Source organism: Echeneis naucrates, chromosome 11, assembly GCF_900963305.1.
Source record: "Echeneis naucrates chromosome 11, fEcheNa1.1, whole genome shotgun sequence".
Taxonomy (NCBI): Eukaryota; Metazoa; Chordata; class Actinopteri; order Carangiformes; family Echeneidae; genus Echeneis; species Echeneis naucrates.
This window is the reverse complement of record NC_042521.1, coordinates 12,924,511-12,941,891: the sequence shown is the minus strand read 5'-3', so window position 1 is coordinate 12,941,891 and position 17,381 is coordinate 12,924,511. Positions and strand designations below refer to the sequence as shown.

At 39.2% G+C, this 17,381-nt stretch overlaps 1 protein-coding gene across 1 annotated transcript in view; it reads right to left on the bottom strand.

Moving 5' to 3' along the window:
• adgrb2 (adhesion G protein-coupled receptor B2) overlaps positions 1 to 17,381 on the bottom strand; it is a 124,430-nt gene that overhangs the window by 69,058 nt on the left and 37,991 nt on the right. Inside the window, exons 4-12 of the mRNA XM_029513511.1 lie at positions 13,146 to 13,307; positions 8,122 to 8,286; positions 7,587 to 7,751; positions 6,013 to 6,114; positions 3,975 to 4,081; positions 2,772 to 2,966; positions 2,293 to 2,361; positions 1,659 to 1,767; positions 1,343 to 1,489 (exon numbers count right to left, since the gene is read on the bottom strand). Coding sequence (XP_029369371.1) covers positions 1,343 to 1,489; positions 1,659 to 1,767; positions 2,293 to 2,361; positions 2,772 to 2,966; positions 3,975 to 4,081; positions 6,013 to 6,114; positions 7,587 to 7,751; positions 8,122 to 8,286; positions 13,146 to 13,307 — 1,221 coding nt within the window. The remainder of the gene's footprint in view (positions 1 to 1,342; positions 1,490 to 1,658; positions 1,768 to 2,292; positions 2,362 to 2,771; positions 2,967 to 3,974; positions 4,082 to 6,012; positions 6,115 to 7,586; positions 7,752 to 8,121; positions 8,287 to 13,145; positions 13,308 to 17,381) is intronic.

The following is a 17,381-nucleotide window of genomic DNA, read 5'->3' as shown; positions in this document are numbered from 1 at the left end:
ATTATCTGAGTTTTCTGTAACAATGTAACAAAATAACTTCATCTCATAGACAAATCAAAAGAGTTCTTGTATTTGAAATGATGAATGGCAGAGAAACAGATTTTGTGAGTTGAGGTGACAATGTCTTGAATGGCAGTCAGAAAGAGTCAGTGTCATCACTGCGAGCGAGAGGTCAGAGACAGCTGCACTCCCTCATCCTGGAGTATCTCTGAACTTTCATTTGGAGAGGGCGTATCGTGCCAGACAGGAAGTCTGCCAGTTCAATTTCCTATGAGATGTGACCTTTCACTTTGTTGGTAGTGGATCACAGCTGCCGCAGTAATTCCCTTATCTAATATAAACCATTTCTCTAAACTTTTCCCCACATCTATTTTAAGTTCTGCTGCTGTGCTTCCTTATATTTACTTTCGCATTATGTTCACCTCCGTGATTTCACTGTGTTTCATTTGCACAATCGCACTGCTTGTTTCCCGCCATGACCTGAAACCTGGTGGAAAAAATTCACAGCAGTTAAAACTACCAGCGGTTCGTTTTCTTGTGCTACGAAAAGCAAAATGGCATCCTTCAAAATTGCACGACAACTTGATGCTCTCAAAGGAATGCATGAGAGACCTGCATCTTTTTGAGAAGTCTCCAGGGCCTCTTTACAATCCAAATCTTTTTCGGCATTACCCTTTGTTGTCCTTGAATGTGTCTCTATGTGCTTCAATGAGACACATATCTAAGTGCGCGAATTCACACCAGGATAACTAGAATGAGCTGTCTGACCTTGGCTAGAGGATACTGAGTGTGGGTGAACAGGTTCAAATATTTCAGAGAATAAACTGCAACAGACCCAAAACTCAAACCTGAAGAGTCTGTTATTACTGCTGCCACCAGTTTAACCCTCTGTGGTCAAGGGTAGAACTGGCTGTTTTTGACAATTTATTATTTTATCTTCATATTTCATCTTAACAACCATTTACCTTGCATTTTTTGGCCTTACATATGTGACTTTAAAGTTTGTTTGTTTGGGTTTTTTTTTTTTCATTTTGGCATAACGTATTAACAAATCCAAGAAGAAAAGGTTAGAGAAACTGCAAATATGTTGAGCAAACCATTTTTAGAACTTATACAAAGAGACATTGTAAAACTACAAAAACGTGTATAAATTGAGCATATTCAACTGAACTCAAAAGAATTAACCCTTGTCAGTTACAGCCTGAGTCACTGAACTCCAGTATAACTAATACTGTGTTTTCGTTGCTAAATTTGACCCACAACATAGTGAGACACATTCATACCAAACATACCATGCCCTTGGAAAAACCCTATGGGTGGATGCATGTCTTGGATCTCCTACCTTCTGGAGGGATGGTGAAGACTTCTTTAGGGATATAGAGCTTGTCTTCTGCTGTTCTGGCCCAGTCCTTCATCCCCCTCCGGCCCTTCATGGGGAAGTTGATATCACTGGAAACTGCTGACACTGGCTCTCTTTGGATGGTTATCACTAGACAAGCAAAGTAAACCAAAATCACTTGAAAATCAGATAAGTTTCATGGGATAAGGTGTTGTGGTTGTGACATGACAAATAAGATCTTCTTCCAAAGAAGAGACAAATTTTAAAAAAGTCATTGAAGTAAGTGAATGCCATAATGTAGCAGCCTTCTGTGACTTACTGAGGTTATTTGTAACCACTAGAAAACTCTGAAAAGGCTTCTGGGCTTCTCCGATGAGGTGAATGAAATCCTCTAATATCCTCATCAGCAAAGCAGCACCGGGAGCGACCTGTAGATGAGGGGGAGGAGGTCAGGGGGATGAAAAACAGAGATGAGCATCGATCTCGGTGTCATCATAATTATAATCCATGGCCAACTTTCGATGAGACATGTCTCACCCATTGAAACATTTTTATTCATTTCATTATCTAGACCACTGATTGTGTTCCAAGGTGGTAAATTACTGGCACGTGGGATATAATATCATCCTTGGTAGCTGGTTTATTGTGTCCAGATGGCAGGTAACACACCTCAACTCAAGGGCACCAATCCAGGTTGAGCACAGAAACACACAAAGTCACATACAAAGAGCTAGTGTAATCATTAAATAGCCACTCGGTTTAGTAAACCGGTGTATTTTATGACTCCAGTAATGAAAAGTTAATGCGGGGTGTGAGGACAGATGCAGAGCTTTACCACACTCTCACAAACAAACACACAATTCTTGGAATAGTCGACAGCCACTGGTTGTGCTAAAGAGGTGTGAAGCGGTTCACATGCAGTAACACCCATACAAACAAAGCAAAGACTTTACCTGGTGAGCATCCTCCCACTTCTCTAGATTTTCCATGTCCAACATGTGACTGACTATCTGGAAGAATTTCTAGAAAGAAGGAGAAATGGCAGTTAATGCAGCAGTGTTAGACATGATCTCCTGTTATGCATAGAGCCTGAACCCACCAACCACTCAAACTGCAGCTGCAGTTCTGCAGTTCATTCTCTGTCAGGTGTCAGGTCTATTGCAGTAGTCTCCTCTACATAAGCATATCGTGAAACACAAAATCACGTCTGTCAAGTTACTGACTGAAACAGGAGCATTTCACTGAGGAAAAAAAAAAAAAAAAAACACAGCTAAAAATACCCTTTGAGGCTGAAGCAGCCGTGCAGCATTAACTCATCGCTATGCACACCCTCTACAGTAGAAAGTGGAGCTTCTACATGGAACAGATTTAGAGGGCAATCTGTGTGTGAGGCATCATCGTGCATGTGGTTTGAAGGAGACGTTGTGCGTACCTGCACGTCGTCGGGAGCTGGGATGTAGGTTGCTCTTTTGAAGGTGTCCGTCACATTTCGCAGGATCTCCGTGGAAAAGAGAAGGTCGCCACTGTAGTAGCTCCTCCTCTGCAAGAGCTCCAGGAGACTCCTTACGATCTGAGACATGCCCTCCCCAGCCAGGGTCCTCTGACCCTTCGCGAGATGCTCTCGTAACTGTAGTGTGTGGGGAAAAGAGACAATTTGAGAAAAGCTGAGGGTTTTACCAATATCTGGCACCGTTATTTTACATTTCTTAATTCTGATTCAAAATGTAGTTGGTAAGAATGTCAGAGAGAGGAAGACCAAACAAATAAACAAACAAACAAAAAATATATATATATATCATGTCTTCTCCAAAATAATCACAGAAGTGTTTTGGATGGTGGCTGAGAGGGATGTTTCAAGACAGTGGTAGATACGTACATGGTTGGATTTTTTTTTCTCTGGCTTGTGCTTAAAATAGGCGAGCAACAAGACGCCTAAGAGCACTCCGAGACACAGAAATTGGTTTCTCATCACTTCAGAGAAAGAGATACAGAGAGCAAGACTATGTGCATGTGAAAAGCAGAGAGGAGGGAAAGAAAGAGGGAAGGAGAGAGATGGAGAGAAAGCCTGCATAAAGAGATGATAACAGCAATCACAGAAAATTAATTATTGACTCCTGGTGTTAATGAAAGGTTGGAACAGAAGCTAACAGTGCAATAAGCTCTGTCACACACAATCCCTGACCTCCATCTCCTTCCGCCATCAACGAGGATATGAAGAAGGTTGAAGTTCACAGAGCAGGAAAGCAGTCTGGCTGATGAATACATTCATTAGCTATGTTCATTAATTGATAAGTATGTGCGCAGAGCTAATTAGAGAGACCAACAAGCTTTGAGTAAAGTCGCCTGTCTATTTCAAAAAACTTTTTAAAAAAGAAAGTTAAATACAGGTGCATGACAGGTGAAAAGTGGTTAAAAAAAACAAACAAAAATGAACTTTTGAAAGCCAACCAAATCTTCCCTTCCTCAAAATCTCATTAACGAGACAGATGGATTTGATGAGGATGATGTGAGTAATGCTGCAGCCAACTGGCTCAAAAGATATAATCCGATGATATTTTTCTTCCTCCCAAGGGTGATGGAGGCTACACTTTGAGGAGAGAGTTTAGGAGCTCAGGAATATTTCTTGTGAACTTACAGATAAATGTAAATATCTATATTCAAGTGAGACGCATCTGGCGAAGCTCGGAGGACCCCAGAAAGCAACTCCATTATTGTCCAGCATACAACGACGACTAGCAGATCCTACAAGAAATAAGAAAAAAAGTAAAAGAATTATACCAACTTACAACAACAGCAACAAAGGTCATGTCTGTTCATTTCTTGAAGTAAAATAGGCAGAGCACCAAATATTTTATTTGTTTGTTTTGTTGTTTGTGTTTGACACCTAGCAGGCAGGAGGTAAACCAATACCAAAGCACTTAAGCTAGACCAAACCTTTTGAATATATATAAATAAATACGCACTTGCTTGACTCTAACTCTGCCTCTCGGTGAGTAATAGATGGGCATGAATGTAATGTATAATGTACCTGTTAATTCAATTTACTCTACTCACTATGCTTACATGTGGGATTTTGAAGCTGTTACGTTTTCATGCATGTTTTGATGTCTGAGCCAGTTCCTTAGCTTGGAATATGTAGAAACACATGATCTCAACTTAAATGTATACATATATATACATATATGTCTGTTGTTGTTCCTGCTTTTCAAAGTTAAAAGAGAGGACCTGGCATCCTGCTGAAAATCTATGAGGTTTAGAGCAACCTTATGCCGAGAACAAACACACAAATAAGGTTTAATTGCATTCACACAGGACATCTGCTGCGCTAATTAGGCAAAGGTGCTGGATAATGCAAAAGTTTGAAAGGTTTCTAATGTCTGACTTCAAATATCAAAGCTCAAGATAGAAGCGTGACTGAAGTCCAGCCAGGCTGATGAGTCTTACACATTGATATATTTCCAGAACACATGCGCTCCAGATATTGCAGTGCGTTGGGCTCAGTGGACTAATTAACATGTTTCTGCCATTATTGCGATGTACTTTGAAGAAGTCACTTTCAGTCTGATTTAAAACAAGAAAAAATCCTTGCAGAGTCGGGAGGACTTAGTCCTCAGTTAGCAAGTTTCACCTGGCTTGCTAAAAGGTCAGTTAATTGGCGTTAGCTTCAGTTAGATGTGACAACCATCGGTTAGCTGGTATAACCTGCACTTATCGCCCATTAGCTTCAGTTAGCTGGCATTAGGGTTTCGCTCACATGAGCTTCATCTAGCCGGAATTGAAGTCAGTTAGTGCCCATTAGTTTCACTTCCATGGCTTCAGCTTCATTTACATGACAGAGGTTTAGCTTCAGTTAGCTCACTTCAGCTTTATTTACCTCCTTTTAGCCTTCAGTTAGCCGTCATTAGCGTCAGTCAGCTGTCTTTAGCCTCATGTACACCCTGTAACCTTTACTTAGCTGTCTTCAGCTTCACTTAGCTGCCTTTAGCTTCATGTAAACCCTCTAACCCCTTTTTTTTTTTTTTTTTTTAGCTGTCTTCAGCTTCACTTAGCTGCCATTAGCTTCATGTAGTTGAAATGTTGCTGAAAAGCAGGAGTCAAACTGAATATTGAAGAGCGATGAATGGGGACTGTTGATGGAGTCTGATTAGTGATCAGGCAGTCAGCACGCAGTCGCTGAGCTGCTCCGGCTCAGACTGCGGAGGAAACCTCTGGAACAAGCGTTTCTAGCTTAGCAGCCATATGTGCTTCAGACAAACAGACTGGACTAGGATCACACCAAGAACCCCTTGTTTTGTTCTTTCTTTATATACATACATACATATATATATGTATGTATGTACTGTATGTACTCCTGGAATTAAAACTTCCAGTCGTTGTCATTCTCGGGCCTTTTGAGGTTAAAATCATAAATCTGCGGGGTGCAGCAGGGAGATATCTGGGGAACAAATGATACCCTTTTCTGATGATATCTGTGATGCGAAAATTGATCTTTATTTCCTCTCACTTTTGCTGCTTATGATTACATAATTGGTGGGAAATTTTGGGGGCTTACAAACCTCAAATATTTCAGGCTGTCTATGATTAGTTGAGTAGCATGGTTATCACTGATTGAAAAATGATTCTGGCCAATGGCAAACAAATTCAGACTGGCTGCAATAACAGTTTAGACTAACCAGTGGCGTTAGTTGGACACTTGTTGTAGACAGTTTCTCCAGCCGAGGCTCTCTTCCAAGACATTGAGAGAAGGTGCTCATCTTTACATATTTCATGAGGAGCTGTAGAAATTGGTGAGAAACATGGAGAAATAAAGTGAAATAATGCACGGCGCAAAAGGGTTTCAGAAAAAGAAAAATCACCACACACATAGCCAAAGAAACAAACAAAAAAGAAAAAAACAGACAGAATAGCATAAAAACAAGATTCAAATCACTGTTCTCCTGCAGTAGCTCCCAATCTTATTCCCTTGTACATTGCTCAGTGCTCTCCGTCAGTGTCACTGCCTCAGTAGTGTATCTCATTCCCTCTTCATCCGAGCCTCTCTCTTTATTCATCTGTTTCCCCCCTCCTTTTCTTTCATAGCCCTGATGAAAAAACGGGAGGGGGGAGTGCTCTGAAGATATTCCGAGGGGGCAGATGAGTGTTGGCAGAGTCAGTACAGAGAGATGAAAGGGGAAGGAGAGCAAAGATATAGAGTGAGAGAGACACAGAAAGTGAGAAAATGTGATACGATGTTCCCCTGCAATGCCAACGGACAAGATCCTCGTCTTGTGTGAAAGAGACTTGAGAGCCCCTCAAAACAGAGGGGTCATGGTAGAGGCTGCACTCCAGCATTTATCATTTGTAGCCTGTCAGAACTCAATGCAAGCACGCATACGTGTGCCCTGTGCAGAAAATACACTTGCATATTCCCATGCACAAGGCATACATTCACACACAAGCTCAGTCTAGAGACATGCTTATTAAACCGCATCATTTCCTGTGGTGGCTGACACTCTGATGAATCCCACCAAGTAAGCCATTGAACATTTTGCCCTCATCCAGGCAAAGAAAAACTGAGAGAAATAAAAGCAAAGGAAAAGGAAAGGAGTGAGACTTATGGGGAAGGATGCAGTGATATGTACTAGCTTGGCCACCTATGTTCTGTTGATGTTTGTAGCAAGGAGCAGTGAATGCAATCCCCGCAGAAAATATATTCAAATATATTCAAAAATGTTGGACAACCCACAATTCCAGCACTTCAAAACCAAGATTTCAATATCTGTCTTATGGACATATTGTTCTTCCCTCTTTTTACTTTTTACTTGGACAAAACTAAGTCACTCAGAGGTACGCAGAATGTAAATGCAAAGTAAAATTAGACAAGGACAAACAAAATCAATAGATAGATAAAGATAGATGGGTATATGAGTTGACAGGAAAACAGAGAGGGGACAGATACAGCTGAGTGTAAAAGACCACAATTTAAAAATTGCAATGAAAGTCTTGGTGATGCAAATTACCTCCATTCTGTCAAATACCATCCATTACAAATACTGTGATGTGCAGATTGGGCACGTGCATGCATGCACACACACACTCACTCATTCCTTTCTCTCTGTCAAGGACCTACTTGGGAGAGATATTTAGAGTACTGCTGCCAGTGTTAACAAACTTTTCACACATGAAAAACATACACAAGAGTATTCACACCATCATTTCCCCCCATTTTCTCAGCTCACACACACACACACACTAGTGAGTCACAGACCTGGGCATTTCTTCTCATTACAGGACCGCACTTCTTCTCCTGAGCCATCGCAGGGGTATCCCTGTACACCGGTGCCCTCGCACATCCTGAAGCGACGCTGCCAACCAGAGTCACATGTCTTGCTGCAGAGACTCCAGTGGTTCCAGCTCCCCCAGTTACCTCCACCTGGAGGATCAGCAAAGCACCAACAGTGGATTAGGAAGTGCAGTCTAATGTTGAAAAATATGAGTGTTTTGACGGACATATCTGACTCAAAGCTTGTTCAATTTTCTGAGTGGAAGCCAAATTAATACAAAAGAAGCTCATTCTGAGAGCCATGCTCTTTAAAACGCGCTAGTATTTTTGTGATCTGTGCCCCAGAGGATCCAGACTTTCAGGGAAAAATTGGATTCCAACCCCCGCATTGAAAATATGTGAGGGGCAAATCAAAAAACAGACCATGCAGATGCTGTTAGATTATGCATGTTCTGTGTTTGTATAATGGCGTTTGATAGCACGTGAGTGTGAATACTAAGCATACATTTGTAAACCTTACCGCTGCATGAAGGGTTGGTGCATTCTCTGCTTTCCTGATGGGGGCCCTTACATTCAGCCCAACCGTGCACTGATGCACTGCAGCGTCTCTGCCTCTGCTGGGTTCCTGTGTTACAAGTCACACTGCATCTTGACCATGGGCCCCACTCCAACCACTGGCCCTCCACTGGACACGGTGAGAGAGAGAGAAGGGTTTGGGCGATAATGAGAGACAAGGGAATGGATGAAGGTGGAATGAGGACCATTTTAAGAGACAGTGAAATCAGGAAAAAAATATTTCGGAAGGAAAAGGAGGATGTAAGGGGAAAAAGAGATGCAGAAAAAGAAAAGCGGCAGGACACATAAAGTGAGCAGACCTTAACAAAACAGAACATACAAAGAGGTAAGACTGTACAAATAAACTACAATTTGATTTTCCAGAATTAGCAACAAACACAGCTTCACTGTTATATATGCGGCCATTTTAAATATTTCAATCTGTTATGAAATAGCTGATTACAATTCCTTTCATGCTTTGTTTTGAAGAGTTCATACAGAGTACAGGCAGTTGAATTTTTGTGTGTTGTGTGTGAAGTGTTGTTAAAAAAAGAGACCCGTTTCAACTCTCAACTGGTGTTTGTGGAGGAACAGACAAAAAGGGAAAAAAAAAAAAAGTTTTTCAATATAATGCACTGCTGTCTATCAGATGGTGTGCAAATACCAATCAATGTAATGAAAGCTTGTGAACATGTGTAATCAAAGCCACAAGTGTCTGCTTTTGAAAAGGAGCGCAGCTCTTATATTTGAGTTGACAAAGGGGAAAAAAAATAAATAAATACATAAACAAAACTGTGAGATTAATCATTAATGTGATATGAAATATTTCTGGTATGTTATTCACATAAAATAAAAGTTAATGACAGTTAAAAAGCTAGAGTGCAGATGAAGGTACGTGACAAATAAAATGGTAGCGAATACTTGAATGCTTCCCGATATACATTTTTGTCAGGTAGTATTTGGGCTCATCTTAATCACGAAGCTGTGTCAGTACTGGCACTGTTTTCCAACAGTGGCTTTACTGTAACATTGGTTGGTTAGTTTTCACGTTAATTACCTGCACTGAATACTTGATTTAAACCCCCAAATGAATTGTTACTCGAATTGTCACGCAAAAAAAGAGCAACAATTCTCTTGTCAGCAATTATGTTGACGCGACAAATTCAAAGCAAGAATACACGCACTCCTTTTTTTTTTCCTCTCTGAAAAACACCACCTCCAGGAAGTAACAAGGTTGGGAAGCGCGGGTGAGACTGAACCATGACCTCAATGAATATAATATCAACAGGTACTGCTGGGCTAAGACATAGACGCACACACAGTATAATTATGTATCGGATACAATGCAAACTTACGCAGACATATTTATATAAATTATTCCAATTACATCAAGTTTTTGAATATAATTGTTGCATGTGTATAATGATTTTTATATGTGCCTATATGTTATGAATATAAATTTAATAAATGCCTTTACATTTCCATGATGGTTTGATATAGAACTGATAGAATATCTTGAGCATTAATGCTTTGGTCTTTAATGACAACAGCATATTACTTTCAAATTTGCTACACGAGCTACACACCCAGCTAATGAATGTGTCGTGCAGTTTTAAAGGGAGTATTCATATCAGCTCAAAAGTCACATATCGATGTAAACGCTGAACTGCAGAGAGGGCGTATAAGTGGCAGAGAAAGTGCACTACAGTGCTATAAATGTATTTGTCTGGTGCTCCCACGTGGGAACGCTTTGCCAACTCTCCTTCACAATGTGGTCAATCATACTGTGTGCGACTTGTACAGCGTTCCAACTATCTGGGGCTAACAAAATGTTCAGGATGACAGCTAGAATTGAAATGGTAACCTGTCATTTCCCGGTCTTGCGTAATTAAAGCTGCAAATGTAGTAAAGCATTTAAAAGCCAAACGAACCAGAAAAATCCTGAATACATAGTTTTGTTTTGTTTTTTTTTTTTTATCAACATGAAAGCACTTGCTTCCGAATCCTGTAAACATTCAAAATAACCAAAAAACACAAACATAACGTCAGTGACCCATATATATTGGTTGAGTAAAAAAGAAATGCAGTTGGGGAAGCATTAATTAAATTCAAATTGTACCAAAAAAAAAAAAAAAAAAAAATCACTCGCAGAAACAATATTGTGTCTACGCAAGAAATACTTCCTTACATTTAAGAGGAAGATGGATCCGAGCAGGACTGACAATGACCGTGTCCACAAACAATGGCATATAGCACAGCGGCTCTTGGTATGAAGCTGTTATCTTGCCAAAGCCTCAATATCCATACGCCCATGATTAAGACTTCATAATTAATCCCTGCATATGCTTGGCTAAAAATTTTATATTTATGCTGTAAAAAATTATGTAGGCCTTAGCAATTTCTTTTAGTTCTTATGCTAGCTCTAAAAGGTGTAATGTGATCAAATGTATTTTTTACAAATGCATAGCATGTATTGATATAAGAAATGAGGCAGTGTGAAGAAAGGGGGTTAGGAATTATATTAAAACGCCAACTTGATTAAATGTATATTGTCACTGGTTTAGCATAACACAGTTTAGATCCAATGGAGTATGATACATGGCACAATAAACAGTCTGGAGAGTATCTGCAATGATATCAAATCTCTGAGGCACAAACACAAACATCAGGACACACAGGCACGCACACACGCACACACACATACACGCGTTGTATCAAAGCTTTATTCTCTGTCCATTGACGTTTTGTGGCAAAAGGCCTATGCTGGTATTCATTTGAAAAGACGACTGCCTTTGAACTCCCAGAACCACGCTGAGTCTGTAGTGATAGATTCTCACACACATACACAAAAATATAAATCATATGAAAACACACACATACCCAGATTTCCTTAAGGCTTAAAGGAAGAGCCTACACTTTCTCCAAACCCTGTCTTTCCATTGCAGTTCCCAAAACAGCATGGAAAAACATCCCAGAGGCCACACTTAAATTACAACATCTCAGTGTTCCTCCCTTTCTGAGCCACAAACATTGCAGCCTCTTTGCCTTGCGATAGGGACAATTTTGTTTGATTTAAATATTAACCTTATAAAGCCACTGCTTTGGAAGACACAAAACATGTAAACAATGTAAATAAAAAATAAATTCAAAACTCCAGCAGCATTCACATAATGCAAAGGCAATATACATTCACAAACCAGAGAAAAAACATACAGGATCCTTTGCCATAGCAATATAAAAAAGAAAGCACTCACCCTGTGATAATTGCTTAGGCTATAAGTGATTACATACTATACAAGCGCATACACTCACACTGAAATCCATTCAGGGAAAAAAAAGAGGACATTATTCAGAAAGCAGCTGCAAATGTTGCATCAAACTGCCTTCGTTTCAGTGTCTGTGCGTTCATTAATACCATTATTCCAATGTTGTGCAGGAAACATTTATATTTTGCCAAAACACTGCACAAATTAAATCACTGAAATGAATATTCCTTTATAATGTCAATGCTTTCAGACTAAGTTGTTTTCTAAAGGAACACTTGAAATACCAAATTAAAATTGCTTCATTGCATATACCTAAAGCATACTTTAAGTCTTCACATGCCTAATGCATTTTCTTAGGATAATAGTGACCACATCAGACAGGATGAAATCTTTACCTAGGTAGTTGCTCTGTAATTAGCCACAAAGGCTGTTGGTCAAAATTAGCCCTCAAGGTCTGCTACACTGAGGCTTTATATCAATCACAGGCCAATCCTATTCCACTCCAATGGCAGCCTAATAAAGATGTTTCAGCCAGACAGTCTGAGCCAGATAGGAATAAAATCATGAGGTACCCTCAACACCAGAATTAGATGGGACTGCAGTAGCTAGTTATTACTCTTGACAAGGTAAAGGACCATTAGGTGATCTCAGAGACAATAGCTGAGTTGTGCTGCAGGACTGCACAGCAATCAACTGGGAGTTGGCACTGATGAAGATGGAACTGGAAACTGCAGAAGCGGATGGTAAAGAAGCTCATGCAATGAGCAAGAGCAGTCTGGAAAGATGGGAGTTAATCTGCATTCGCACCATGACCACGAAACGGGAGAAGTTGGAGAAAACTCTGGCAATACTTATGAGTCCATGTGGGTTAATATCACTGCTAAATTTTAGTATCAAATTAGATCAGATCAAACGAAGTTAGAATTTAATATGTAATTTGCACTTTTAAGGTCATTTAATTAACTGCAGTGAAAACAGGTAAAAGTAGGTAAACAAACTGGTTTTAGCTCCTTGCACAGACTCAGACTGTAATGAAGATAATTCTCTCTTGAGACAAGGCATCACAGGTGAATCTTTGAACTAATATAGGTATGGTATGATGGTATGGTATGGTATGAAACTTCCTCAATTTATAATTGATATTATTGGGTACTCACTTAGGAACTATTGAACACAAATTTGAATTTATCTACGGAAAAAAAAAAATTTTAAAGTTAAAATTTGTTTTTTAATTATATTCTTGTAATGCCACTAAAGGTCTTTAAATCAATAACTTTTAATAATCCTCTAAATTAGAAAATAATTTCAACAGTCACAAAAAATCTTGATGAAAATGTTACATAAATCAGCGTAGGATTTATTTAGCTGAACTGATCAAATATGGACATTTTGTTGACATGTTTGCTGTGTTTTATTTATTTTTTTTTTCTTTTTTGCCAAATGTATCACATCATTGTTGCCAGAAATGACAATATCCAAGACTGCACAATAGTCTGCACAATAAGCTCAGCATTTGGCCACAATTGAACAGAGGAAAGAGATTTGGTAAGTATGAGAGCTGAAATAGAGAAACACAAATTATGACTGAACATGCATGAAAATTCTAGAGCCGAGAGACTAACCTGTTTGGCTTTAATCTCTGTGACTTGTATGAAATGAAGAGAAGACGTGCTTGAAAAGGCAGAGAGACTGGGTGTAGCATGTAAATGGGGATGGTACTAACCAGGACACACTGCTATGTTGCAGAGTTTGGTCTGAATCAAGGGCCGTCCACAAGCTGCGGCCCCACCTCCGTTCACACACTTCCTGGTTCGCGTCCTGGATCCCCGCCCACAGGTCACAGAGCACAGACTCCATGACGACCACTCCTCCCACAGCCCATACACTGCAAACACCCACAAACACATTGCAACAAAACACGCACAACATGGGGATGAGGAACGAGGGAGGGAGGGAGGGAGAGAGGGAAGGAGGGAGGAGGGGGAAGGAATGGAGCATCCCATAGCAGGCAAGAGGGTTAGAGAATGAGAGAAACATAAGATATTAAATGAGTGTGTGTAAATTCCCTGAAAAACTCAAAGGAGGTGCTCTCTTAACCTCCAAAAAGCATTCCACTCCGAAAGAAAAAGAAAAACTGAGAATGTTATAACATGAGATAAAATGGAGGTTAGGACCAGATGCTCTTGCATTTTAAATCATGAAATCATGCAGCTTGAATCATGACAAGGAAATGAATGTGGTAGGCTTGTTTTGTTTGATTTTATTAGAGCTTTCAGTGTTCATGTACAGTGTACCAAAAGGCAGAAGGACTCCAGTGATTTTGAATACTTCAAACACCAATGAAAGTATAAGTAGAGGAGTTATTCTCTTTCCTGTTTTAGTGCACATTGCGTCCCATAGCAACAGATGAAGTTAGAATGAATCAAAAGGTTTTGTGTTGCATGAAAATTTTGCAGATAATCAACGTAACTTTGAAGCCGCTACTTCACAAGTTCTTTTAGCACGTCACCTTATTTTACCTGTGTGAACCTGTCAGGTTGTGCCTTGTAAGAGGAGGAAAACACACACACACACTTGCACACACAAATAAATAAAAAATTATTACAAGGTACAATTGCAGAAGCCTGGGGTTACAAAAAAATGTGATCAACAAGTGTTTGCAAAGATGGAAAACTGGACTAGTTAGTAAGTGTCAAGAGGGGAGCAAATTAGAAAAAGATAAAACATGATTTAAAAAAAGAAAAGCATATTTGAAATAACAGAAAACTTGACTGATTAACAGAAAAAGGTTTCTTAATATCTGAGAAAAAAAGGAGCAGGCTATTTTGAAATGCTGAGCGAGAGACCAGAGGAGATTAAGCTATATTGAAAGAGATGGAAGAAAGAGGGAGAGAAGCAGATTTAGAGATACGCTGGAAGTCCAAGAGACAGAAAGCCTGATATGGGGAACGAGGGAGAAAGGAAGAATGAAGCTATGCTGGTCCTGTGTTGAACGGAGCTAAATAAATCATGATGATAAATAATTAAGTCTACTCTGTGAAGGAAGACTCAGAGGAGCAGGAGTAGAGGCCTGAGATAGAGGGAGATGACGACAGTATTAAAAAGTAAAAAGATGATAAAGATGGTAAATACTGAGATTTCCTTAAATTCAGCAAAACATAGTATGTGCTGTACAAAGCAGCTATATGTTGCAGGGATAGCTGAGTGAAAAAAAATCATCGGGGCTGGATCCGCCAGTGAGCGTTTCTCCTCTTTATTTATTTATTCATCTAATTCTGCTTCATGTAAACTTATCTTTCCGTCTGGTCTTCAGTTCAAACTTAGTCTGGTTATAACAAAAGTCTATATTAAATAGAGGCTTGTGTTTTGCTGCATTAATGTAAGATTGCATCATAAAAAAAACCCTCTCAAGTTTCTAGTTCTTCGAAACTTTTCACATGCAAAAGACAGAAATGGCTGCAGCATACCAAGTCAAGCTAACCGACAAAGGTAATATTCTGTTATTGATCTAATAAGGTCAAAATTGTGTTGCACCTATCCAATATTTATTACTTTCCACTGGATTTGAATTTTCATGATAATTATGAATTTTTAAGTCAATATGAAAAAAAGGGCAAAGAATCCCAAATTGAATCAGATATTCAATAGATTCATTTAGTGGGCATTGGAATTGCAATTTACTGCAGTGCAATGAGAAGGTTGTATTCTTAGAAGGAAAAGTTAATATGTATTTGCAGCTGAAGACAGATGTTGTGAATATATTTCTATCAAACAATGAAACATGGTTCATTTCCAAAATCCTTAATTGTACAGTACGAGTACGAGCCGATTTCTGGGAGGTGTCTTACTTCAGATGGTCAAACAGTCAAACTGACTCCACAACAATACAAGCAGAGAGAAAAGCATGCTCTGCAGTCTCTTTTTTTTTTAATAGTACAATTGCTTGTAAGACATTACTTATTCATCCAAATCCAATCTTCATCTCTCAGACTCAGCGCAAGCATATCTGAAGTCTGACTACACAAACCCAAATCAATTAGCCTATAAAACAGCTCAAAGCAGCTCTGGTACCAAGACACTAAAAGCAGAAAATATCAGGTGGAAAAACTAATAAGAGTAAAAAGTTGTAAGAGCATATAACACAAATAAAAATTGATTAGCAATGCATCATATTACCTATTGGTGTCCAGGTATGTATTGCCCATGAGGTGATATTTTTCAGTGATAAAAAAAAAGCCTTGCAGAGCAATTATAGCAAATATATGTTGACAACTCCTGCATTACCATAATACAGCAAGTCTCAGTTCAGCTTTGCACATTAAAAGCAAGTTTATTGCCAATGGGTTGCTGTCACTGAGGGAGGTGGAAGAGAGCATGTTTACGGCAGTGAGCGCACACACATAAAAAAGAAAAAACTAACAAAAAAAATTGCTAATCAAACAACAAAGTGACAGATCGATACCTCACAACCGATGGTCACAAAATCATTTATATATATATATATATATATATATATATATATATATATATATATATATATATATATATATATATATATATATATATATATATATGTAAGTTCATGAACTCTTGATTTTCATCTTCTGTAAATATATGCAGAAGAAGAAGCACACGGACTCCCTTATATCGGGCTGGCTTTCTGATGCAAAAGCCAGTAAGCACACACAAGACAGTTCATTCTCTTTATTTGAACATATGCAAACACACACACACACACACACACACACACACACACACACACACACACACAAATTTGCAGTACTAACCAGAATAAGTTTATGGTGTAAATAATGAGAGTGCTCGACTTTTTAAAACGTTAAATTACATTAAACAATCTGAAATACCTACATATACTGCCGTTTGCTGTGTGCCTCACACTGATCATAAAGATTACTAATAATTTCAACTGGGGTCATAACACAGCATGGCAGAATTTATTAAACTGATGTATGAATGGTTTGCGTGTGACGCAGGCTGTGCCCTAACTTCCACTGCTCCCCTTGCATGCACCCTCCGCCTCTTGCTTGAATGAGCACTGGCATTGCGGTGTTGAAGCGTTTGACTATGCACTGACCTCAACATACTGTATTCATAATGCACCATTGTTCCAATCCATGTCTTAAATGTCACCGAATCTATGGCAAATGGGCTGAAGCTGAAGAGAACAGAAGGAGGGGAAATACTTCAGTTTGCACACTTAAGGGCATGGAAGCCTTACAGCACATACTGCACGCATGCACACACACACACACAGGAAAAAAAAAAAGTTAATTTGCCAGACCAATTACTACCTTGTTTGCTTTGTCAAGAGGCACACCATTACTTAAAATCGATTATCTGTATCACCTTAATTTAGGATTTTAACCATGGAAAAAATGAGGAGAAAAAATGTCTATTTTCACCTCATTGGCTTTCTGTCCAAGCTACTTTTCTTTGATGTTCCCCAACTCGCCAAGACTCTCTCTCACACACACACACACAAACACACAAACACACATGCACACCGACAGACACACACACACACAAACACGCAAACACACAGATGCCCTAAGTCATATCCACCCACACTCACTCTCATAGCTCACCCTTACTTTTAAGTCTTAACTTATTCACAGACACAGAACAGATTCTCCCACAGAACCAAATTAGGGATGCAGACTACACTCTCCCCACCCTAGGACAGTTTGTGAGAAATTGTGTCCATGTATTTGTGTTCAGTTTGGCCAATGTGTATATTTGTGTTTCTGAGTAACAACATATGAAACAGAATAGATGATGTTGGTTAAAAACATCTCACATGCAGATCTTTCAGAAGAATCTGCAAGTTGTTGCAACTGGCAGTCACACTTCAGTGTGTATGTGACTGTGAGTACTAACTATATGTTTGTTTATAACTTCCCATCAGACCAAGGGGTAGTTAGGGATTGAATCCAACACT